General features: G+C 50.1%; 2 protein-coding genes across 7 annotated transcripts in view; one reads left to right on the top strand and one right to left on the bottom strand.

Annotated features, from left to right (window-relative positions):
* Positions 1 to 24,937, top strand: part of atg5 (ATG5 autophagy related 5 homolog (S. cerevisiae)) — a 44,459-nt gene that overhangs the window by 11,691 nt on the left and 7,831 nt on the right. For 3 of the 5 annotated variants that reach the window (XM_035527950.1, XM_035527949.1, XM_027017037.2), the window contains exon 8: positions 2,995 to 4,892. The exons of 1 other annotated variant lie outside the window; for it this stretch is intronic. In XM_035527950.1, the coding sequence (XP_035383843.1) occupies positions 2,995 to 3,131 (137 nt within the window). In that variant the 3' untranslated portion in view covers positions 3,132 to 4,892. Of the gene's footprint in view, positions 1 to 2,994; positions 4,893 to 8,456; positions 8,548 to 24,937 lie in introns of those variants that run through there. One more of the 5 variants, XM_027017038.2, reaches the window with a different exon arrangement.
* Positions 9,780 to 23,039, bottom strand: prdm1a (PR domain containing 1a, with ZNF domain). 2 transcript variants are annotated; one of them, XM_035527948.1, is made up of 7 exons: positions 23,025 to 23,039; positions 16,850 to 17,101; positions 15,103 to 15,222; positions 13,732 to 13,984; positions 10,712 to 11,625; positions 10,465 to 10,593; positions 9,780 to 10,353 (listed from the first exon to the last, which is right to left on the bottom strand). In XM_035527948.1, exons 2-7 carry the CDS (start codon positions 17,075 to 17,077, stop codon positions 9,802 to 9,804), a joined length of 2,196 nt encoding a protein of 731 aa, XP_035383841.1. In that variant the 5' UTR covers positions 17,078 to 17,101; positions 23,025 to 23,039; the 3' UTR covers positions 9,780 to 9,801. The 2 variants fall into 2 exon arrangements, with proteins under 2 accessions (XP_035383841.1, XP_026872832.2); XM_027017031.2 differs by lacking the exon at positions 23,025 to 23,039 and adding an exon at positions 18,999 to 19,151.

Here is a 24,937-nt window from a genome sequence, read left to right on the forward strand (position 1 = left end):
GTAGACTGTTGAATGGTTTCAGGGGTGAAACTGAGGCACCTTTTAAGTGTCAGGTACTTTGTAACGTAATACAGTACAGGCCGTTGTTCTCTCACAGCCTGGCAGGATTGTACGTCTCAATAAGACTTGCTGCTCTGTCCTCTGCGTAGAGCCCTAAGGGTTCTTGCGCTTGATTGGGTCGTGCGGTACCCAGGTGCAGCCCTGGCGAATGGAAGCACCATGCTGTTTAGTACCGCACGTGCCCTTGTCTGTGTGATTTTTAGCTCATGAACAACTTCCTGAGATGGGTTGAACCACTTGTAGATACCCAGGTAAATCGGTGTTGCTTGCATCTGGTCCTGGGGAAAAATGGGAACTGAGTTCCTGTGATTTAGCAAATAAGCTCTGTGGTCTGAACAGGACAAGGTTTCAAGAAACTACGTGTGAGTGCACCCTTGAATTGTACACCCTTTAAACAGGACCACTGATCGGTGGTAAAAGGCAGAGTGTGCTAGAGTATTTGGCTCCAATGATGGCCACAGTCACATTCTTGATTCACACAACTTCCAAAACGTCTCGCATGAAAGTAGACTCCACAGTGCCTCGATTTAAAGGAGCAATACCACACACATTCCACCTTTTTGAACAGACGCGCATCTGTCCAAAAGGTGGAACGTGTTCCACGTGTGGCCAGTGCGGGAGGGAAAGGTGGCGTGAACGCGTGATTGTGTCCTTCCAGTGAACTGCTGGAGTGGCGATGCTCACACGCAAGTCTCCGGGTCGTGAGCCTTTGCATCGTGCACTCATCTCTGTACTCCATGACTCAGCTTGCCTTCTCTGCACACAGGCTCAAAAAAAGCCTTCAGCGAGCGTCATGCAAAACGGAGGATGTCGCCGCTCAGGAACGTACACTATGCACAAGGGTTGGAGTAGGGGGTCGTGAGGAGATGGCCGTTGCGTTCAGATCTGTGGGAGAAACTGTAGAAAAAGCTCAAGAAAGCAGATGAAGCACAGGGGCTCTTGCATGTGGTGGAAGCGACCTGACCAGGCTCTTCCACTGGCGCGGTAACCAAAAGGCAGGTGCCTCCGCATCCCCTTACACAGGGCTGGTTTGGAGGCTTCCTGTTTTTGTTTGGTTTAGTCCATGTTGCACCTTGCCAGGTTTGTTTCACGCACTTTCAGTTTAGTTCGTGCATTTCAGTTACCAGTTTCGGGTCATTCAGGCAGGACTGGTGGGTAGAAAAGAACCTTTGATGCTGTCATTAGATCTGACCTGGTTATCAACTGCCTGCTGTTTATTTTTCAGTGCTGCATGAAACTTCAGGGGGTTGGTTGTTAGTTTGTTTGTTCCCAAGTCCCAAACTGTCAAGCTTCCTTCCTGACACGGATGGACTCACAGCATCCCTGCTGGCGTGCACCAGGTCAAGGAAGTCCTCCCGAGAGAGGAGAACAGCATTCAAACGGGTGTGGGGCCAGCCATCCTGCCCACCTCCACAGCGCTGCGTGGGCGAGCCCGTGGGCGTCTGAGCTCACCGTCCACAAGTTTCAAGCTCTCTCCAGCACCACCACGCAAATTCCCCCTCGTGTCATAGTGAGAGCGATTGAGGGGATGCACCAGACATTATGCGCGACATTATGCGCACTTGTAGATTCGTGACGTGGTTGGGGTGTGTGGGTGTGTCCGAGCGTCGTGGCCCAGGTCATGTTCAGACCGTTAGGCAGGCCTTTCTCTCTTCCACTTTCACTATGTTTGTCCAAGGCCTCCTGTGAACTTCTGAACCAGTGCAGCTGCAGCCTGCCTCAGCTAGACAGGTTACAGGCATGCCATCTACCTTTGTCAGATAACGCCAGCCATCACTGACGATTATCTTAACCTGCAAATTTTTTACTAGCATCTTTTTTTTTTTTTCTTTGTCAGTTTCTTGTTTGCCTTCCCTTTTAACCTTTCTGGTGTTTGTCTGTTTTAATGATGAAACCGCCCTTGTAACGGTTATCCTGTTATTACGTGTCTGTTCACCTCACTTTGTCCTTGGGGTGGGATTTAAACAGTCAGGATGGTTAGTCATACTGAGCCATCAGGACTCCGCCCTGCTGTCTCTATCCCACTGCTCTGCCAGATCTTCAGGGTGTGGCCTGCGCTCTGGTGATGTGATGACTCTATCGGTCGGGCGTGCCCCCCCAACTCTTCATGCCATAGTATTAACCCCTAGACCCTTGTCATAGTCGCGGTCAACGATATCTCTAATGACTCGCTATTTCAGTAAAAGACTAGACCGGGATTGGCTGACTCGCGACACAGAAGAGTACGTCTCTGTATTGTATGATCCTCCAGCGAAAGTGCAGAGTGGCGTTATACAGCTACCCCACTCTCCAGCTCAAGTCATGATTCAGCCCAAGAGCAGGGGTGGCTAAACTGGCAGCTGAGCCAGCATCTCACCCTCTCAACCCCCCCATCCCACGGGGTTAGCTATTTAACCTCCCCAGCTCCCCACAGGTCAGCGAGGTAACGTCACAGCCTCGAGCAGTTTTACTCGACTTCCCAGAGGTCAGCTGTGAGTAAAAGGGGACGGAGAGACCGCTGTGATCTCACCAGCGGCGACCAGAAGAGCCGCTCCTGACCCCACACAGGAGAGCCTGCCCGGGTCACTCGGCGCGATTCGTCAGGGCAGAGGAACCCGCCGTCCAAGGGTGTGTGAAAGTGACAATAAACTTGAGTTTATTGTCGAATGAACGGTTTTCTTACCAGGCGCTTTAAAGACGCTGCCTTTAGTACACGCTGCAGCAAAAATGGACTCATTTGTTCTCGTCAGTGCACATTTGAACTCCTGACTGTCCCCCAGACAGAATGATGGATAGAGAGGTCTTACATACGCACTTAGAAAGGGGGGTGAACGGTCCTTCTCTCGCCCTGACCGACAAGCCGGTAAAAGTCACCCGCAGTTCATCTGTTCTGCCAGCAAGCATCACCGTGTCTCCGTGCGTCTCAGTCTGTCTCCGTGTGTCTCTCCGCATTAGATGAGCCAAAGCGGTACCAGGTGTTGGTCCACGGGATCGAGCCGCTCCTGGAGACACCCATCCAGTGGCTCAGCGAGCACCTCAGCCACCCAGACAACTTCCTCCACATCTCCGTCGTGCCCGTGGCGAGCGACTGAGGCACAAGCCCCGGCCCCACCCCCCACACAGACCAGGAGCCCGGCAGTCGACGGCGCCTCCATCTTGACTCCCGGGAAGACTTACTGGAAGAAAGCCTGTCGCCTTTTCCCCTGCGGTCACGTCTACCTCGTCTCTGCAGAGCAGAGCCCTCGGACGCAGAGCTCCTCTGCACCGGTTGGAGAACATGTTGACTGCTTTTATTGTGCATGCCATGGGGATGTAAATAACAAATGTTTGCTGTCTGTCGATTTCAGTATCTACACAGTAACGGAATGTTTTGTCATGTAACAAAGTAGCTTTCCAGCAACCGTGACATGCACTTTACCGCATCGGTGTATGCGTGTGTGTGTGTGTATGCGTGTGTGTGTGTGTGTGTCTGAGGAATTTGTTGAAGACAATAATTTCTTATTACGTTTTGAGTTACCAGTTTGCTACTAGAGTGTAAAAATGACAAGTTACACTAAGATATTGACATCCCTGGTATGCATTACCTTTCTCTCTCTCTCTCTCCTCTACACTATATCTCTCTCTCTCTACGTTCATACCTTCTCGTGGGCACGTGTTTTTTGGTTTTTTTTACAGTATTACAGCACTCTCATATCTTTCATACCTGTCTGTTTCTGACTCTCTGGTTGTGACTAATGTGCTGCCTGTGTGCTTAGATCTTCTCCAGCCGCTCTTGTAATTATCAGTTTGAGTCCTGTTTGTCGTTAAATGAGACCGCTAAACTGCTGTAGTCCGTGCCAAGAGTTTCTTGTGGGGCGGGGCGGGGCGGTTGGGGGGCACTTACCGACACAGCATATCCAGGGGGGTTAGGAGGTGTACTAATGGAATTATGTCTTGCCTGTGGCAGCCACTGTCATGAAAACTAAAAGAGAGGGAGATTTGAGGCTCTAGACGTCCCAGAGACGGCCCTCGCCTCGTGTGGGCTCTGTCTTCCAACAGGAAGTGATGTCTCAAGTCTGGGTCTTCCTATTTTGACAATTTTCTTAGTTAATTAACTAAATGATTCATGCTGACGTGAAGTAACTAACAGATGACCTGCAGTAATGTATTTTAGGGCATCTATCTGCCTAGATCACTTCTTTTTTTTCCGTCATGTTGGACATTGTCTCTGTTTTGCTGTAGCTCTGGTTTCTATGCAGCGTGGGCTTGCCATGTCTGAGGGTCCCGCCTGTCCCGGGCTGTGACGCAGAGATCGAAGCCGCTCCGGAGGGCAGTTCGGGGGGCAGTATCTCCCGGGGCCCCGTCTGTCGCAGCCTCGTGGCTGTAAATGTTTGGAAGGGGCTGTGCGAGGTGGCGTTGAGTAGACTGGGGAGGGGAGACGATTGCAGCTGAGAGTGATTATTCACTTATAGGAAGGAGTGAGTTGTGCACGGGAAGGGGAGGGGCCGACTGCGCAGACTCTGCCGTCTCTAGGTCAGTCCTCAACGATCAGCCGCGAAGGCCTCGCATCGCCTCGAAAAGGCATCCTGGGATTGTTTGGGGGGGGGATTTTGCAACTGTTTTTGTTGTTGTTGTTGTTGTTTTCTGAGTTGCAGCTTGGGTTCCAGATTTTTGTATCCCTTCTCCTCTTTGTGTCTCCAGAAATAACACTTTTATGCACCTCTGCACTCGGCTCCTCCAGAATTAAAAGGTTTCACCCTTGAGTTTGGTCTTTCTTTCCTGTCTAACAGATCTTCATGCGTTGGCTTGCCTTTCTGCCTTTTGCTACACTTAAAAATGCTTAACGAGGAAATAAAATAGTATTTTGTCATTTATGAAGCGTTGTCTTTGATCCTTTTGAAGTTAGTTTTTAGGTTGGAAACAGCTGTTTTTAAATCCACAAAGACCCCTAAATATCCACACAACTTTAATAGCGAGTGCTAATGTGAATTTTAGGACAAATGTTATGTAGTTTGGAAAGACTCAAATGATTTTTGGAACATTCTTCAGTGTGATTAAAGCCACAAAATACTAATTGCGTTTAACACGGGTACCTCTGGAGGTGCGGTACGCTCCAGAGTCTAGCGTTTGTAATCCAACGTCACGCTAGATGTCGTTGTGCGTGAACACTGATGACACGATGTGGTCATCAGTAGAAACGTCTGAGCAACCTGAAATGGCATTTTTATTCCTTCAGATTCTAAATCTCTTAATCCAGTTCGGGGCCAGGGCACGGCTGGGCTTGCCACTCTGACCTGTACGACTTTGGGCATGTGGCCAGCCGAGCTGAGGATGAGGCCTGGAACGCTGGAGCTGGGAGACCCCATCCCGTGCCAGCGTGCCAAATCACAACTGTATGAAAAGAGCTCATTTTATTTCTACAGTTTCTGCTATTCTCTCATTGTGGGAGCAAATATAAGTGCTGTTTGCTCTCACGGCAAGGGGAGGGGAGAGGAGTGTGTGTGTGTGGCAGGAGTGCTATGTGGAGTGGACATCAAAGCCAAGGACCTCTTCACGAGTTCATTAGGCACAGCCGTCCTGGTACTACTCTCATTCCTGTAAAGCAGTCACTAAAAAGATCAGAGGCACCCATCTCCTCCTCCTCCCCCCTACTTACGTGGCCTGTCCGCCCGTTCTGTGGGCCGACATCCCTCCTCGAGCCGCACGGGCGGGAAGTGCTCGGCAAAGACGTACGACTCCAGCCCCGGAAGCGCCCTTTGAAGTCCCTGCGGCGATTACGCGGGTCGGCTCGGTGTCCCTACGGCCCCGCGGGCATGTTTTCAGCCCCTCTGTCGTCGTCAGAGACCCCCCCCCGTCTGCCCCGTCGTACCTGCCGATCCTGGGAGACGTAAAAAGCCCAACAGGGAGAGGGGTTTGGAGGCCATAACCCAGCCATAGCCTGTTAAGTTATACGAGGTGCCGAGAGAGAACTTTCCCCTCATCTCTCCCATCCTCCACCAGTACACCTGGATCGCAGCAGTGAGATGGGGGTGGACGACTTGGGAGAACAAACAACAAAACTCTCCCTTCTCCCCACTGAGGTGCCTTCTCATTTTCAGAGGCCCCACCCCATCCTCCCCCTGCCTGCTCAGGACTAACCTGTCATTAACCCAGGCCCCTAATTGGCAGGTGCTGAGGGGCTCTGAGACACTGTGATCAGTCAGGGGAGAGGACAGGCAGAGAAGCCTGGAGTTGTGACCCTGTTTATTCATGGCATTGAGAGTCATATTCTCTCTCTCTCTCTCTCTCTCTCTCTCTCTCTTTCTCTCTCTCAGCTCAGCTCCCTTCTTCCTTCTCCAGAGTGGTTATTTCCCTCATTCCTTCGGTCACACACTACAAGAGGTCTTTCCGTTCTTCCAACAGCTGGAATAATGCTGTTTGAGAGAGCGCAAGTCTGCGTGTCCATGCAAGCGTGTGTTTGGAGCGCCCTGAGAAGCTGTGGTTTGTGGCTCTTGGCCGCCCGTGAAGAAAGGAAGACTGTAATTTGTTGTACAAAGAAATAATGCAACTGTTGGCATACAAGGAAACAGAAAATAAAGAACGCACCGACCGGGTGGAAACCAGCCGGGCGATCCTCATCGAGCTGCTACCCGTCAACTAAATCCTGAGCTGTGGCATGTTTCGGTGAGATGTGAAAAAATTTAATTTGCAGGTGTCAGGCAATGCCAGCGTAATGATGCACAGACAACGTAATGAGCTGCTAAATTTCTACCCAGACCACACTCCAAGTAGTAGTTTTAGACAGACACACTGCGCCGTGTGATCCATCTGGTGGCATGACTGGTGTCTTTACTGTAAATCTCGCCTCAAGGTCTCACTGGCCATGTTGCCTTATATAGAGAGGATTGGATTGATTTGAAGAGCAGGCGTTTCTCGTCAAGCTGTCCTCTGGTCTCGCTGAGTCAGAAGGTTCTGCGGCAATGGGAAGCAGGAAGTGAGGAAAGTCGCCTATCGTTCGAAATTCAAACGCTTACATGTGGTCCAGGAATTGCACGGAATGTTGATCAGAAGCGCTAATCGCGCTCCGATCCGTTGTAGTCATCGTGCCAGGGAAGGCGAGAGGATGCGTGTAGCCAGAGCGACCCAAGCGCCATGTTTTGCCAGATGGCTCTTTTAACAGCGTCGCGGCCTGTTTATAACATACGCCAGGGCAACCCAGGCCTCAGTACTGGTCCTTCCCTTTTCTAGGAAGTGTGCGCGCCTGTTGCGTTTGTTCTGAACCACAGCCCTCACCAGGCTTGTAAAAGCTCGTGACTGTAAAGGTCAGGCCTTTTGCTGGGAGGGACGAGGTCCTGAAGCATCCCGCTCCTCTCCCGCTCTGGATGTCTGGGCCTGGTCCCCATGTGTTTTCTCCTTTGATGCAAATGGCTGCAATTCTGACCGGATAACGACACATGGGATTTGCGTTACAGAAAGCCCCCCACCCCTGAGGGTCCCCTGAGGGCCTTCTTGAGTCATCCTTGCTTGTTCTGTCAGTCAATGTTTACAAACGCAGAATGTGCGTTTTACTGTAAGTGCTGTTTTGCAGTGGCTGTATTACAGAAACTGCTGATGGTGTCATGAAAAACGAAGTGTGTGTGTGCTGAGAAGGTGGGGGTGATGGGGCTCAGCTAGTGATGATTCTATTAAAACATGGGGCCACGATTGGCGAACCACGCTCGCTCCCGCAGAATTAGCGTGGCATAAATAGCTTGTATCCGCACAGTTACGCATAGTCATATGAGCCACTATCACCTAATTACCCATTTCTTCTCTGTAAGCCCAAACTGCTTTTCTGGGATGGTGTTCACTTTCAGTATCAACGAGTAGGGTTACGAGGCTGGGGTCAGATTGCTCAACTGTCAAGGGTAAACTTAGTCACCAAATCTGACCATGAAGCAGCTCTTCAGCAACGCGGCCCAGTTTCACCCACTCCCCAGTCCTCTCTGCCTTTCTGGTTCTCGGGCTGCGTTTACCAGGACAGTGAAACCTTCTATAAGAATATCTAAAGCTTCTGTTTCCCCTGGCAGTAATGAGAAGATATTGGAAAGAGAGCAGAGCGCTAGTTCAAACGCAAAGCGAGAAAGTTGAGTCAAATTATGAATTCCATGAGTTGTTCAGTGATTCTCAAATCAGACGGGGCAGAGAAGTGACCCCACGCAGCTGACATGGGCAGAAACTATATTTGGGAATTTTATTTAATGGGTCTTAAACTTAATGTTATTTTAAACTGTCAGTATGTATATTGATAAAATGATGCAAGACAGCACACAGAGAAGCCATTAAGTCAGTGAACATTTATATCATAATTTACATTTAAACAGGTTGCACTTAAATAACTATGTAAACCAGTATGTAAACAGAGACAGAAGAGGTTTTTTTTTGTTTTTTTTTGGTTTGTTTTGTCCTTGTTTGTTTAGTTTAAAGCTGAGGACATGGGGAAGACTTTGGTCATACTTCAGGAGAAAGAAATTCCCAGATGCTACGGTTGCCTTAGGAAATGAGGCCATCTTAAAGTTCAGACTGGAAAACGCCTGGTCTGGGAAGAGTTCCGAAAAAAAAACAAAAAAAAAACAACACAGCAGTACAAACGAGGAGGAGCCAGTGCATAACAAGGACCACGACGCTTTGGTTTGTGCCGTCCACGCGGGCGGAAAAGGGACAAACAACCGATCTGAACGACCGAGGACAGCCGAAGGGAGGCGTAGCACTTAGCCACAGACTGCGGTGTGAGGGAACATTGGTAACTAGCGTTCGCTCTCGTTTTCATTACCCTCTCTCCCCTTGTGCTGTCAGTGTTGACCCAAAATAATAAAAGGATTAGTGAGTGGATAAAGATGTCCTCTGAGCTTCATAGTCTGTGCTACATGCCAGCAAACTCCGTATTGGGGACCACCTGGTGAGCCAAACTTTTGGGTCGAGTTTTTCTTCAAGTAGAAAAGCAATAAATATCATATATGCCTCTAACTTCCTTCTGAACACACGCACATAGCCTGTATACACCCACACACACACACCCACACACACACACAATCTTGAGGTAACTTGTTGAAAACTACAAAAATGCCCTTTCTGTTGCGTTGAGAAGTTCTCAATTTAGGTTAGGGGCAGGCTTGCGGGAAAGCCGTCTGAATGCAAATCCCCCCCCGCAAGAAAAAACATTTTAGACAAAGTGATGGTGGCATCTTCAAAATTCCACTATAGTTGTACTACATCAGCCTTGCAAAAAAACAAACAACCTAAACTGTTTTAAATACCGGTCTACATTTAAGAAGTAAAAAACCCTGAATGAAGACGAACTCCTTGTATCTGTTGACCGTAACTTACCACAATAAGAAGCCAAACAAACTGAACGAATGCAAGAAACTATGTACAAAAGAGTGGCAGAGAAAGTATATGTCAATTACAATGAATTACCCAGTCATTGTAAACATCATCTCAAAATATTGCTTTTGAAAGATAACAAATTGGACAATAAATTAGTGGTTGCATACTAAACTGAACCAAATATTATTAAAGAACAATGATAATAAACCTCCGACACTGTTACTCTGAAATAACGGCTGTCTGATTGTCGCTGGAGTGTCGGACATTTTGGACCGCTAGCGGCCTGGAAGGCTGTCTCCTAGCCCTGAGTATGGAAAAGTCCCTGAAGACAAAGGCCTGAGCCTGGATCCTTGTGAGGATTATGTACACCTGTGTCCGTCTGCAGCCAGTGGATGACTTGTCTCTTAGTGGCTGTGTTTGTGTGTGTAGGGGCTGAGGCTAGGGTTCCATCGCCTCCACAGTCTCTTGCTTCACCCTGACAGCGGGAAGCATCTTGATGACGGAGGTTTCGGCGGCCGGCTCGTACAGGCCGTAGGCAGGGGGGGGCTGGTGTAGGAGCTCGCCCTTGCGATACACGGCCTTGAAGTCCACGTCGCGGCAGATCAGGCCGAGTATCTGCTTTTCCACCAGCCTCTCCACGTCCACGCCGTCCACCTCCTCCAGACGGTCGGCGTGGTCGCTGACGTCGAAGCGCTCGATCTCCTCGTTGACGCGCTCCATCTCATCGCGGGCGCGGCGGGCCGAGGGCGAGGCCGAGGCCGGGCAGTAGCCCTTGAGGTGCAGGCGGAGGCTGCAGACGTGGACGTAGCTGCGGTGGCAGTGTGGGCAGCCGTGCGGGCGCTCGCGCGTGTGCAGGCGCTTGTGCAGCTTCAGGTGCACAAACTGCGTAAACTTGGCCGGGCACAGCTTGCACTGGTAGGGCTTCTCACCCGAGTGCAGACGCAGGTGCGTCTTCAGGTTGCTGGTGCTGCTGAAACGTTTGTGGCAGACCTGTGGGGGGGGTAGGAGGAGGAGGAGGCTTTAGGAACGCACAAGGACCCCCGTGCTAACGGAGGACAGCTGTTCAGGGGAAAGGGGGCAGGGAGGAGGAGCTGGGCTCACCTGGCACTCGTGGGGCTTCTCTCCCGTGTGGACCAAGTAGTGCTTCTGCAGGTGCGCCAGCTGGGTGAAACCCTTGTTGCAGGTCTGACATTTAAAAGGCCTCTCGCCACTGTGGACGCGCAGGTGCACCTGAGGACAGAGAAAGAGATGGGTCAGAGACAGAGCTCCATTCATAGATCTGTGTGTGTGTGTGTGTGTGTGTGTGTGTGTGTGTGTGTGTGTGTGTGTGTGTGTGTGTGTGTGTTACCTTAAGGTTGGAGAGCTGCCCAAAGGTCTTGCTGCACACGTTGCACTCGTACTTGATCTTGCCATTCTGCTTCTTCAGCGGGTATCCCAGCGTCTTGTAGCCCGCCGGGCCGCGCTTCATCTTGCTCAGGTTGATGGCCTCGTCCTCGGAGGAGCGGGCGCCCCCGGCCCGGGCCGAGGTGGGGTCGGCCGGCTGCCGGTCGGCGGTAGCAGCCGAGCCGGCCGTGGGGGAGCCGCTGGCAGGGGCGTGAGGGTTCCCATGCGTGGGCCTGTCCTTCGGGGTCGTGGCTCTGGAGAAGGCACTGCTTGGGGGCGGGAGCAGGAAGTCCCTGTGGGGCGGCAGCAGGAAGTGCCGGCCCCCCTCGGGGGGGAGCATAGCGGACTGCAGCGGCACATGGGTGGGCACCAGACTGTTACAGAGGGGGTACATGCGGGAGAAGACTGGCGGTGCCCCCGTCATGGAGTATGGGGTCAGAAGGTAATGTGGGCTGGGGTAGAAGGGGGAGAGGGGCACTTGTGGAGGGTAGCTGGGGTAGTGATTCAGACTGCTGCTGTAAAGGGCTGAGGGCAGGGCAGGCAGGGCGTCCCGGGGGTCTCCGGGGGCAGGACTGCTCCCGGGGCTCGTATCCGGGCTGGACGTAGCCGACAGCTGCCCAGGCGAGCAGGTAGCGAAGCAGACGCCCGCACCGGGCTTCAGGAAGTCCTCTCGTAGCGGGGCGTGCGGCTGTGGCCGGACCGGGTACACAACGCGGGGGTAGACGAGCCGGTCGGGGCTGACGGAGCAGTGGGGCCGTGTGGGTAGGGGTCTGGCGGGCTCCCGCCACGTGTCCTTCAGGATCTCTGAGACGGTGTGCTCCCGTTTCACGGCGGGCTTCTCCTCTGACCCCTGCTGCTTCACCTCCATCAGGCTCTGCTCTGTAAGACACACAACACCGCAGCACGTCACACTCCGCCCTCTGCTCCACCCGCCGTTCGCCAACACCACCTTCACCTCGGACCCATTCCGGCTATTTCCTTCGATCACCGTTGCTTTAACTTACTTACTTACGTTGCTTTAACTTCACTTTTTTTTTTCGCACAGAGCATTCACCCGAGTCTGCAGGGTTTGCATTCTCTCCGTCCTATAAAAACACGCCCCCCTACAAAACTGAGGTGAGCGCCACACCTCCACTCCTAACAGGAGATCTCTTGTGCCACGGCACATAGATCTCCTCGAGCCAAAGCAGGTTCAGGACACAAAGCAGCCTGGAGGTTCAGTCAGGGGTCGACAGTTTGACGGATCGTCCGGAGCCAGGGGGGCCGCAGACAGGATACGGACCGTAGCGGAGGACCCCTGGTCAGGGTGGGCGTGAGGGGCGGCCTCTGCTGATACTATCTGACGGATGTGGCGGAGGGATGATTGAGAGCTTCCTACTAATAGGCATCTGCAGAGCCCACCGCCTCCGCTCACCGCGCACCTCCAAGACAACCGAGTGAACTTGGAGCCACCTCTCGGACCCCCTGCTGCGGGCGGATCGATGTGAGAGCATTAGGGGGCTTTCTCGTGCAGGAGAGGTGTGTGCTTAAAATAAAAAAATGTAAAAATGCGAGCATCCGTACGCGTTCAGTAAACAAACGCCACGTCTTTAAATGCAGACTTGAGAGAATTGTTCCGGAGTGAATAACCGGGGCCCAAGGGTTAGCGGGCCCATACCACCGACCGTTGCACGAGCAAAGAGGGGTCGCGCGGGGACACCAGCGTCATGTGCCTTTCCTCATCAGAGAGTAAGGGTGTAAATGATCCCAATCACGTCCTGCTTCCTGTCCTGTGACCTTTGCAAAGAGTTCAGCCAGGGCTGATAATCTGACTGGCCTGGAGACTGTGTGCGTGTGCGTGTGTGTGGAGAGATGGGTATCCTTAAGATCTCTCTATCCCTCGAGCCCTCATCCTTCTCCTCTAGCAACAACGTGTAAACACAGTTGTGTGTCCCCCCCGCCCCCAAGTCCCTTCCTCAGATAGCGCCAGTCCTCCCCTGAGAGCTCCCGCAAAACAAACAGCCAGCAAATTCACAGATATCAATCTGTCAGCGTGGCCCCGCCGCCAGGAAGTTCAAGTAGTCAATGGAGTTTTTTCCCCCTCACTCGCTCCCTCTATTTTTCTCTTTTAAAGTGCCAAATAGATTATGGAGTCGTGCCAAAGGACTCTCCAGCACCCCCCACAACACACATCAGGCACGTGTGCATGCGCAGGTCACGAAACGGCAATGCGTCCCTGTAACGTCCACCCTGTCCGGAACGCAGCTCGGCCTTGGAGGCGAGAGAGGTCCAGAGGGCCAGCCGGAGGCCATCTGAATTCGAAAGCGGCGCTACGTGGGAGTGCCTGCCAGTCATCTCATCTCGTTCCATTAGTCATGTGCAGACTGGCTGCTCATGCTATGACTGGTTGTAGGGTGACAGCCAGTGTAGAGGAAGGCCAGGTAGAAGAGTGGGTGTCAGCCATAGGTCACATACTGTAAAACTAACTACAGTGTGTGCGGCACTGTGGAGAGGTCCAACTACAGCGTTCTACAGCCTGAGGGGATGCGCATAACCCAGAGCTATGGAGACGCTCACGCCTGGGTACTGTTTCCCCCCCTAGCCTCGCTCTCTCCCTCTCCTACCATCTCTAACCCACACACAGATTTAACTTTGAGACTTTCATTACCACTAGGACCGTGACAGGTCTGGCGCGCACAGCAAGCTTTCATGTAGGAAGAGCGTGTTTACACGCGGATGGCTGGAATGGCGCCTCCCACCCCGTGTAATTAGGCTAAGACACCGAACGCGCGAGTCTGAGCAGAAAGACAGCGAATGCGAGGGAGCAAAGACGACCATACCGTGGCCGGAGGCACTCCAATCCCGGAGCAGATCAAAGGGAAAAGCGTGTGTTCTCGTGGTATGATAATAACAGACTCTGGTCCAAAACAACGAGCTTCCCGTTGGAATAGACAACCCCCCCCACACACACACACACAGCTCAGACATTGTACTCGGAGTACTCACTGAGTTTTTGCATCATGAGGTCTCCAGAGGGTGGGTAGTGCAGGCGGCGAGCGAAGTCGGGGCAGTACCACACCAGCAGCTCCTGGTCGGCGGGGATGGACTTCACCGTGTAAAAGTAGATGCTCATGCCGTTCTGGCAGGCGGCAAGGTTCTGCTCGTCCTGAGAGCGCGCCGGGTTCACGTAGCGCATCCAGTTGCTCTTCTCCTCGTCCAGGCCGTCCACGAAGTGGTGGAGCTCACCCTCAGCGTAGATCTGCGGAGGGGGGACGCACACAACGTCAGCAGGCTGGCGCGGAGGGTGCGCGTGTGGCGAGAGACTGGTGTGCCGGTTGGTTCGTTTGTTTGGTTTTGTTTGTTTCTAGAGTGGCACTATTGACTAGTTCTTGCTGTGGTTCCGAGTACCTGCCCATTACTGTGACAAGTACGAGATCTTAAGCTACTATCTTTTATAAACCTACAGCGCTGACTCAGCAAGCCAACCACATCCCGTCACACTCATATACTAAGTGTCTTCCCTTCATTAGCATTCTCTCGCTTCTGTGTGTCACTCTCCAGTCTGCCCCACTCTCTTACTCACACACACACACACACACACACTCTCGCCTGCTCATACTCTAAGGCTTACAAAGTGGAACAGTGTGTTTTGGGGGAGCATTAAGGTTAGTGAGGCTTGTTCGCACCAAGCTGGCCATTTCCAGGAACGCTCTCGTGACATCACACGCCCCGCGCAAGGTTTCCCTGGGTGACAACATTGCAGCTCTTCCGCTACTCGTGTAAGTGTACCGCCACCCCCCCACACACACACACACACACTCACACACTCTCATCTCCTGTAATAAAGGAAAGAGCAGCCCATATCGTGCACACCCTTTAGCAGGTGAAGACCCGCTCCTTTCCACCCGGGGATCTCTAAAACCGCTCTTACTAAGAGAAAAACAAAACACGAGGGGCACGCTGCCATGATGACATCAGCCCGTGCCGGGAGGCCGCTCGTCCCGACAGCTTCGGCTCCGAGGCCCGGACAAAGGTCTCCTCCCACAGCTGGAATCGGAGGCTTTGAATCCAAGCTGCGCCAAGTCATAGGACAGTGGTTGCCACCACTCAGAAGGAGCACAGTCAAAACAAGATCACGCAAGATGAAACAAATGTTCTCTCTCCCAGTCTGCCAGACTGCCAACGCAGCGTTGTGGTACTCAAAACACTAGACCCTTACTCAGCGTTTTGCCTTTTTTTTTTCTTTCTATCTGTAAGCCTCGCGTCCGTGATGTCACACAGGAAGTAAGTCAGTGGAACAGGCACCGATCTTGCTGCGTGTTTTGTTTTTCTCTCTCTCTCTCTTTGCCTTTACCAAAAGTGAAGCTCTCGACTCACCCTCCAGAAGTACTTCCTGTTGGCGTCTTTGGGCACGGTCTCGGTCGTGTAGCTCTCTCCCACTAGAGGGCCAAAGCGAGTGCCCTTGGGGATGTACTCTCTGCTCACCACGCTGATCACCTGCCGGGGAAGAGCGTCAGGGACACACTTCAGTGCTGTTACAGCCCTGGATGTCAGCTCCATCCATTACGAGCGGGTTTACATGGAAAGGTACAGAGTACGATGGCAGGTAAATGCACAGACATGTGGGAAATGTCGCCAGCAGATGATCCAATAACACGAGAGAGAGAGAGAGAGAAAGGGTGCTTTGTTACTGCTAGTCCAGGTCAGTACACCTGCAGTACTCTTTTCTCATACCATTTGCCCGACGACCCCTAACTAACACAACCAGGAAGGCAGAGGTCAGGAAGGTCGCGTCCCCACATGCACACAGGCCCGAGAGAGAGAGAGAGAGAAAGAAACAGAAACAGCTCGTTTGTGCTCGCTCACCTCTCATTGGGTACCTGTCGTCGTCCCCCACACACACACACACACACCCCTACACATTGCTAGGCCTCCTTCCCCGCCACATCAAACAACACTGGAGTTCTCGCGGTGGCAGATCCACACCTACGATTAAACCGCCGCACCTTGCTTTGAGCACGCCGCGGCAAAAAGCCCCCAAAGGTGGAGAGGGAACACTTCTGTCTGGGCTTCGGTTTTTTTTGTTTGTTTTTTTTCTTTTTTCCCTGTCGTGTTTTTTCAAAATGTTTTTTATTATGCCAAGCAGACGTCTAAGTCTAATCTGCTCAGCCAAGATCTACTACCAGGCCCCCCCCCCCACACACACACACCTGAACAGCTTTCTTCAGCGTTACACCCAGACGCAAAGAGCCGCCCGGATAAAGACGTAGGAAATCCCCCCACCCCGTCCTGCGTGTCCGAGCCGGCGGTGGTGCTGAGTCTTGCTGTGAGAAGAGGGGCTTCTCTCTGACAACTAATTAACAGAGACCACCCCCCCACCGCAAACCTGTGCCTCTTCCAGATCCTTTTGATCCTCTACCTGTCTCTCCCTTTCCTTAAGGGCAGGGTTAACTGTTCGTGCGTGTTTTCATCAGGTCATAAATTAATCTTCTCTCAAAGGGGGGACTCCCTGTTCCTGGCGAAATGATAAGACAAAAGACAGATGACCTGATGAAAAAATCAATGCTCCAGGTCTTGGGACTGCTCCGAAAGCGCCAAGCGGGAGTCGTGTTCAAAGGTCCACCCACCACGGCCCCCACTGGAGGCAAATCGCCACGGGGACCGGCCTTGTCGCCGTGACGGACATCACAGGGGCCGTTTGATGTGACGGGGTGGCTCTTGGCCTTCTGCTGTTTAGTGTCGTGCCTCGAGCAACCTTGCTGAGGTTCATGAAGTAACACACACACACACTCTCTCTCAATTGCAGAGAAAAAGCTGGGTTTTTTGTTGTTGTTTTGCTGACATGCACTAAACCTGCTGATAACGTAGATAACCGTGGATAATTACAGTTGTGCGAGTTGCGTTATGGTCGTGTAACAAACCTGAATCATAAACATCATCTTCCTCTCCCTGTCTTTTTTTTCTTCCATTTCTTTCCCTCCCATCACCCAGTTGGTTTCCTTCCCTTACGGTCGATTATTTTTATAAGCTCACGTCGGTGAGTCCGCTAGCTCACCGGGCTTTTGGACGGATTGTATACAACACGCCTGCCAGCATGCCAAAGCCCCGGGTCTCCCCGCCGTACCTCTTTGGATTCCGGGCTGTGTCTGAAGGCCAGGTTCCTGGGCAGGGAAGCCTGAGCGCGGGACAGCGGCAGTGGGTCCAGCGGCCCGTCCCACGTGTGGTCCTTCACGATGTACGTGCAGTTCTCCTTGAACTCCAACTCCGTCCACTTGGACATGTCTGCGTCTTCCACGCACGCCTTCGGCTCCAGCCGCTCGACAGCAGGGGGCGCTCCTTCGGTGGTCAACATGACAGAGCTATGCTGAGAGGCAGCCTGAGAGAGAGAGAGAGAGAGAGAGAGAGAGAGAGAGAGAGAGAGAGAGAGAGAGAGAGAGAGAGAGACGCAGGGGAGTGAGTGAGCACCGTTCTGAAGTCCGCATTCACCGGATCTAAAAATGCGCGCTTTATATCGGAACTAAATCACATATGGCAAAAACTAAATAAAACGACACCCTGGAAACATGTTCATGCACAGGAGAAGTTCAGTCATGCATTATTCATTAGTAACGGGAGGCTAATGAACCGGAAACTGACACCGGAGTTAAATGGAGAAAAAAGAACAGTTGTCCCAAGGCAGAGTGTGGTCCTGAGAGCTCTTTAAGAGACACTCTTAAGACACGGCACACGGCAGCTCACTCTCCTCACACACTCCTGCCGTTACCCGTCCTCAACCTACGCTTCGCCTGTCTGCACCTCCGCCCTCTTTCGCCCGGCGTGCTCCATCCTTCCCTATCCCCCTCTGTCCTTCTCTCCCCTGGGTGGAAAAAGAGGTCGCAAACAGGGAAGCTGGAGGAAGGAAGTGGTGTCTGCCTCTGAATGGAGCTAAAATTGGAATCAGAGTAGAGACGTGGAACTCCGTAAACCATCCCAGGGAACGACTCGGCCTGCGTGTGTGTGTGTGTGTGTGTGTGTGTTTGGGAGAACAAAAGGGGAAGAATCACAGCGTTTTCCATAGGGGGGCAACAGAAGCACAAACAACCTTCAAACACTTCCCACCCAAGACGGTCCCACACACAGGCTAAGCAGAGCGTCCCTGAGTGCAGAAACCACTGGCCACATTCCACTACATGGCCCGCTGTGAAGGCTCTGAAACCAGCATGCTTTATTACAAACAGCACTTCTGTTATTTAAGATATATAATAATTATAATTATATATATATATATATATATATATATAGTATATGTGTATGTGTACTTTTTATATACATATTTCAAGTTTTTGATCTTTAAATTGATAGAATTGTAAAAAATACAATTAGTGTAATAAATATTTCAAATATTTATTTTATATAGAAATATTTTAAATGTTACATTTAGAAAAATAAATAATACAATGAAATTGTATTTATTTTATTTATTTAAATTTTATTTATTTAAAATGATTTAATACATTTAATTAATTGTTAATATTTAATGTTTTAAATTTATTTTAAAATTCCAGACTTTCGTTTCATTTAATGCCTATATTTGTCTATTGATGTGTCTATTAATATCTGCTGTTTCCATTATACAAGTGAAGAGATGACAACATACTGTGAGTTGTGTTTTAATTCTTTGTGTAGGACAGCTGCAAGATCAGAACTAATACTGAAACCGAGAAACTGAGCGTGAACAAACTGGGCAACTGTATTTTTCTTTCTGACAGCAATGGCTAAGAAAAAAAAATACTTAGAGGTTTTGAGTTCAAAACGTGAATGATTTAAATACTTCAGTGAACTTTATCCTTCCCATTTAGCATGTATTTTTAGAAACACAGGTTATCTTTCAAATTTAAGGTATGTTTAAAGACTCTACATCCCCTTTAGCCTTTTCCATTTCAGATCTAAACACAACTTTGAGGATAAATGTGCACATTTTCTTTAGGCACTCCAACAAAAAAAAGAGTTAAATATGATTTTCTTTTTAAAATTTAGGACCCTGAAAATACTGAAAATACTGCTTATCAAACAACTAGAACAGTTACAAATTAAATACATAAGCAAGTGACTCTGCGTCATAAACTAAAAAACATTAACTGACCAAACCATCCAACGAGAGACAACCTAATTATCTCACAACAGTCAGTAAAAACCGGCTAGTGAACTCAGACAACACCGTCACTGTTTTACGCTTCTCAGAGAGAAACAGGTCAGACAGAGCAACTAAAGAGAAGTCAGGCAGTTTCACTCACCGACAGACTTTGATTCCAACCACACATAGAGCCTCCTGGTCTCTCCCTTAAGCGTGTGTGTGTGTGTGTGTGGGGACAGGTGCAGATCACCCTCTAACCCTCTCCTGTCCCATTGCTAGTCCAGACAGCGAGCGTGTTCTTCTGTGACTTGAGTTTGACTGACTCCGAGCATGTTTGTAACTTGTTGAAAGCAGCCGTTTGGTTCCTTCCTCCCTCCCCAAACCACCTCCCTCTCTCCTCCCACCTCCCACCTCCCGCCTTCTCTCTCTCTCTCTCTCTCTCTCTCTCCACCCTGTAACACTCTCCTCCTTCAATTATGTTTATATCACACACACTCACACACACACACACACACACACACACGCACACGCGATTAATCTGCAGTTTCAGACAGTTTCCTAAATGTGCCAGACTAATTCCCCCCTTCAATCCCTTCATTTCTACAATTCCTACTCGAAAAAAAGGATGACATCTAAGGCTCTTCTTATCACACTGGAGAGAGTGAGGTGGGCTCAGACCGCACTGACAAAGACCCCCAGAGATAGGACCTTGTTTGAAGAGCGGGGTGTTGATCCCCCTTCCTCTGACTCTCTTCCTGGGCAGGAAGGATGTCCTGCAGCAGTGACTCAATAACCTGTTGCTGTTTACTAAGCATGAGGATCTCAGATTGATGATTGTGTTTCTCCTCACCCTACCCCCCCACCACCACGCACACACACACACACACACACACACACACCCGAACCCAGCTCCAGCGTTGCACAGGGGGCGCCACCCTCTGCGGAAGCTCTGTGGCGATCACTCCGTGCTCATGAGCTAAGATTTGGACAGAGGGGTGCTGGGACAAGGAGCAAACCACCGTGGACATGATCCCTGCCCAACACAGATCTTAATATTGCAACAAGCTTCTGTCAGTTGGCCAGTGACCACCACGGCTGGACGCGAAGACCTCGGGATGGCTCGGGAGAGCCAGTCGAAACGTAAGGCTGCGGGCGAGGATGAAAATCCCCTCCCCCTGTCCCACTTCTGTCTGCTGCCGCCCAGTGGCGCGTGGGCGAAGCAGAGAAAGGGATAACGAGGAGAAGGAACGTGAAAAACAATAATACCGGACGGAAGGGAAGCGAGGAGGTAGTGAATGTAAAAAAAATCGTACAGTTTGGAGGAGCCCCAGCATGCAAAATCAGATACATGCACAAAACACCCCCCCTTTCCCCACTAACACACACACACACCTCCCACCCAACTCTGCTGGTGACAAAAGATCTGACCACATCACTTGCTTCCTACTACTTCCTGGCAGAGGACGACCCATAGGTTCCAGCCCCCCCCCCAGGCCAGCCTCTTCCCCGGCTCAGGCCCAACTCTCAGCCCACGGGCCCAATCTGGCCTCCAGCTGGGCCTGCTGTTCACCAGAGCAGGCACCGAGGCAGTAACAAGCCGCAAAAAAAAAGAAAGAAACAAAACGACAACAAAGGTCCCTGAAAAAAACGCTCGCGCACAAGAAACAAACGCTTCCCCTCGCGAAATTGCCGTGCGGTCTGGTGTGGCGGCACAGGGAGCCGGAAGCACACCGGTGACGGGGAAAGTTTGCTTCCGCTGCCATCACCATCATGACCAACTCCTGCTTCCATTATAATTTGCCTCTCTCTCGCTCTCTCTCTCTCCCTCATAAAGGAAAGACAGCTGTAGGGAGATGGGGGGGGGGGGTCTCCTGGCTCTGAAGTTGAATTCAAATGGGGGCTTCTCTCTTTTTTTTAAGCGCTGTAGTTGGTTTAATGCTGCCTGCATGCCTGCAAGGGCCGAGAGCAGCCAAACAAAGGGGACAGAAGAGCTCCCGGCGGTTCTGTTAGTTTAGCAGAGGGCCGCTACCAAACTCACTGCTGAGCTTTTGCTAAAAGCCCCTGGGTCCAATCACAGGTGAGAGAGAGAGAGAGGAGAGGAGAGGAGAGGAGAGGCAATGGCTCGGTAAGATGTTGCCCTCAAGCAAAAATGTTTTCGATGTGGAAGTTAAAAGACAATGTCCTCTCTATCATGGGGTTTTTTCTAGTCCAGTCCACTCGCCTTCGAGGCATTTCAGGTGACTCGTATCCCATCTGTCTCTCGTGATCCTGAGATGAAAGTGCTTTTGACACCTCGAGATCCTTCCTATTCAGACATATCAAGTGTATTATTTCTATTTTAACCCCCCCAACTAAATAACACTTCACACACCCAGACTTCCCTTCCTTTCCAAACAAATACACCACTGGACATTATCTCAAGAAAAAAAACTTGCTCTGAACTAGTTGTGTGTGTGTGTGTGTGTGTGTGTGTGTGTGTGTGTGAGTGAGTGAGTGTGAAAGAGAGATTCTCTGGGATCCTGTGGTTTATAAGCACCTGGGCAGGCCAGACAGTAGTGCCAGAAGAGTGTCTGTCAGGCAAGCTGTAATGGTGGAGTGGGGGGGCGAACCTGACAGAGTATCTGCATCTAACTCCGCGCGCGTGTGTGTGTGTGTGTGTGCAAACGGATGAGCGGGGAAAATGGTCTTTGTTCTGAGAAAGTTAATCCACAATGGTTGAGTCAGTAATGAAACGCGCGAGCGTGAGCGCGCGCGCACGTGTGAAGCGAGTTCAGCGGAGCGGGTCGGCTCTCCGTGGCGCGCCCCGTCGCTTCGCGTCCCAGCTCGGGGAGGTAGTGCCCCAGCGTGCGCAATCCTGCCCCGTTCACCCCTGCCGTCCAGGGACCCTGTCCAAAACACCACCCCGTGACCTACGAAACGACCGGTGGCGCTCAGGTGAACCCAATAACGATTTTTAGACATTTCACCGACCGGCGGGCAGCTCAAACGGTTCCGCTCAAACGCACCCGCATCAAAGACTTTTATTTTGACTACATTTCTGCATAAAACGAACAGCGCGGCGTTGTCTCCCGCATTTTACACAAAGCTCAAAGGCTGTTGCATGCTGAACACTTCAGCCGTGTCTCACGGGAGGAACACAGTTCATCCCGTTTAAACACGTTCATTACACCACAGCATCATTTGAGAGGAAATCTAAAATTAGAGGCTGCTTCGTTAGAAGGAGCAGTCTGACGCAGCAGCTCAGAATCGTGTAAATGTTTACTACTCCTAGTCACTTCTACGCCAGTAAACAAACCCAAGAGGACGGTTAGTTACTGAGACTTCGAAGTTACATTGCTCGTAGGTTAACAAACTAAGAATCCCTAATAACCTAGCCGATGCTATATATATAGTATTTTCCTCATAAATATTTTCCCCATAAATTACTTACCGTCCGTTAAAATAAGCCAGGAAGGACACTGAAGTAGAAAATAGGTACCAGCCTTTCTTTTTGACAGCTGCATGCTGTGCTGAAATAACATTCTTGTCAAGTTGGGGAACACAATACGCAGACTCGAGTCTAAAATAATTCGGGGTTGAGGGTAATACTCTGCCCTACCTACAGCGAGGATGCGCACACACACACACACACACACACACACACACACACACACACACAGGCGCGCGCGCGCACACGCACGCTGAGACGGTGACACACGCCACGCGCGGCGGAGAGCACCCGTTAACCCCCGTGGGACAGTCGCTACAGAGCACGGCGAGCAGCGAGACTCGCCGGTATTTCGCTTACGATGCTTGACACCTCGTTAATCGCAGTTCATTTATCGCAAATTATTGCAATGACAATGTTGTATTCAGAGTTGGGCCATTCCCAGTGACAGAGTAATTCTTTCTCTCTCTCTCTCTCTCTATCTCTCTCTCTCTCTCTCTCTCTCTCTGAAAATGATCTTATTCAGCAGGTTTTTTTTATCTAATTCAGAATTGATTACACAGTCGGAAAGGGGGAAAGTCAGACACACGCTGAACTTTTCGACTCTCCGTTATCAGGGGTTAGCCATCGATTCAAACAAGTGACCAGTGTGGGGGGGAAAAACTAAACGACACGAGTCATCTTTTTTTCGGACAGATATTCAGATAATTGCACATCCTGTTTGAGTGGCGCATGGGGGGGCGAAAAAATGAGCCTTACCTGCTCGCGCTTCCATAAATGTCTCGCGGAGACTGGGTTGCTTATCCAGTGGTCGGAGCGCGCGGGGATGACTGTCTACCAAGTCTGAGGTTGCAGGAGTTGAGGAGGTAATTCGTACACGCCCCCCCCCCCCCCACACACACACACACCCCCGACTCCACCCAAAGAACCGTAAGGAGGCTCAACCTGAGTACTTAACTGTGCAAACTCCTTTTCGATAACGACGATAGGCGAGATGTTCCTCTTTAAGAATGAAACGGAAAAACATGATCAATTTTAGCAGGTTGGAATTCCATCCACCTGGACGTATCTCAGGTGTTACGTGATCAGGATAAATGATAACTGTATTTAATATATATATATATATATATATTGACATGAGTTATAATGAAGTCGCTACATGAGCGACAATTTACTGGAGCCGCAGCTATAAATGCATAAATAAACAAACAAATAAATAAATAAATAAATGCATAAATCAATTGTAAATTAATCGCGTCTAAAGTAAACGAACCGAATTTAACGGAGCCGTTGTTTAGACTACAGTTGACTAGAATGAACTTGGCGCTTTACGTTTGAAGCCATATTTCACTGTGAATTGGTTCAACTCAACAGACAAATTAAGCTTCTTACAGGTGCAGACATTTATTTCTGTATAAGGACTAATCTGAATCAGATTTTGTATTTGAACTTTTGGCAAAAACGAAACTGTTTTGAATAATACTTGAAAACTCTGATTCTACAAAATGCGTCATAATGTCATTCGGTTTCCATTGTGCAGACTTTGCACTTCTCTTCACACACTTGACTTTATTGGTTTATTTTCCGAAGAGAATATGGCGCTGTTTACCCAAATAAAAGTAGTCGTGTTAAGAGCATTTTTAAAAATGTAATGTGTCGATCCTATCATAATCACACACGCAGACATACATAACGAGAAAGACAGAGTAACCAGACTGATTTCTTCTCATCGGAAAGTGTAGGATGAGCAACTATGCAAACAAACATGCCCACTACTGATATATATATATATATATATATATATATATATATATATATATATATATATATATATATATATATATATATATATATATATGGTGATTAATTAATATTTTTCAACAGCACATTTTTCAGCTTTGTATAAAATATCTAATGTCTATTACATAAAGATTATAGAGACACACACACACACACACACACACACACACACACACACACAGGGAAGCACTGGAGTCTGCTGTGACTGTGTGAGTGTTGCGAGCATACTTTCATTCAGAAGAAATATAGACACACACACACACACACACACACACACACACACACACACACACACCAGGAAGCCCTGGAGTCTGCAGTGTCTCTGTGAGTGTTGTGAGTATGCTCTCATCCAGAAGAAATATTTAGCTTGGCATGGTGCCAGAAAATTCAGCAAAGCCAGGACATTCACCCTGGACCTGCCACGTGCCACTGAAGCCTAACGCATGCCGTGTGTGTGTGTGGCAGGGGGTTGGTTGTCCAGCAGCAGTTAACCAACATCCTAAGCGCAGATAATATAAATAAATGGTCCCCCCCAAAAACTTAAAGAACAAGGATAGGACACTTTCTATAGTTCACTATGGGACTTCCTACAGTATGCTTCAGCATTGTGTCTGATGAAATATAATCTCTCTCTCTCTCTCTCTCTCTTTCTCCCGTTGTGAGTGTGTGAACAGAGAAAAGTGTCCTTTGCTTTGAGAATGTTATCGGTCCAGCATCTCCAGATGAAGCACAAGTAGGCAAGGACAGAGGCGCCATAAACCAATTTCACTTTCAAGCGTTTCGAGGTCACTGGGTTTGTGTTACAAACTTTTATTGAGGATCTGGCAGCATAATGGACGTGCGGTACAGTTCAGGTGAAAGGGCGGAGCCTC

This window comes from Electrophorus electricus, chromosome 7, assembly GCF_013358815.1.
Source record: "Electrophorus electricus isolate fEleEle1 chromosome 7, fEleEle1.pri, whole genome shotgun sequence".
Taxonomy (NCBI): domain Eukaryota; kingdom Metazoa; phylum Chordata; class Actinopteri; order Gymnotiformes; family Gymnotidae; genus Electrophorus; species Electrophorus electricus.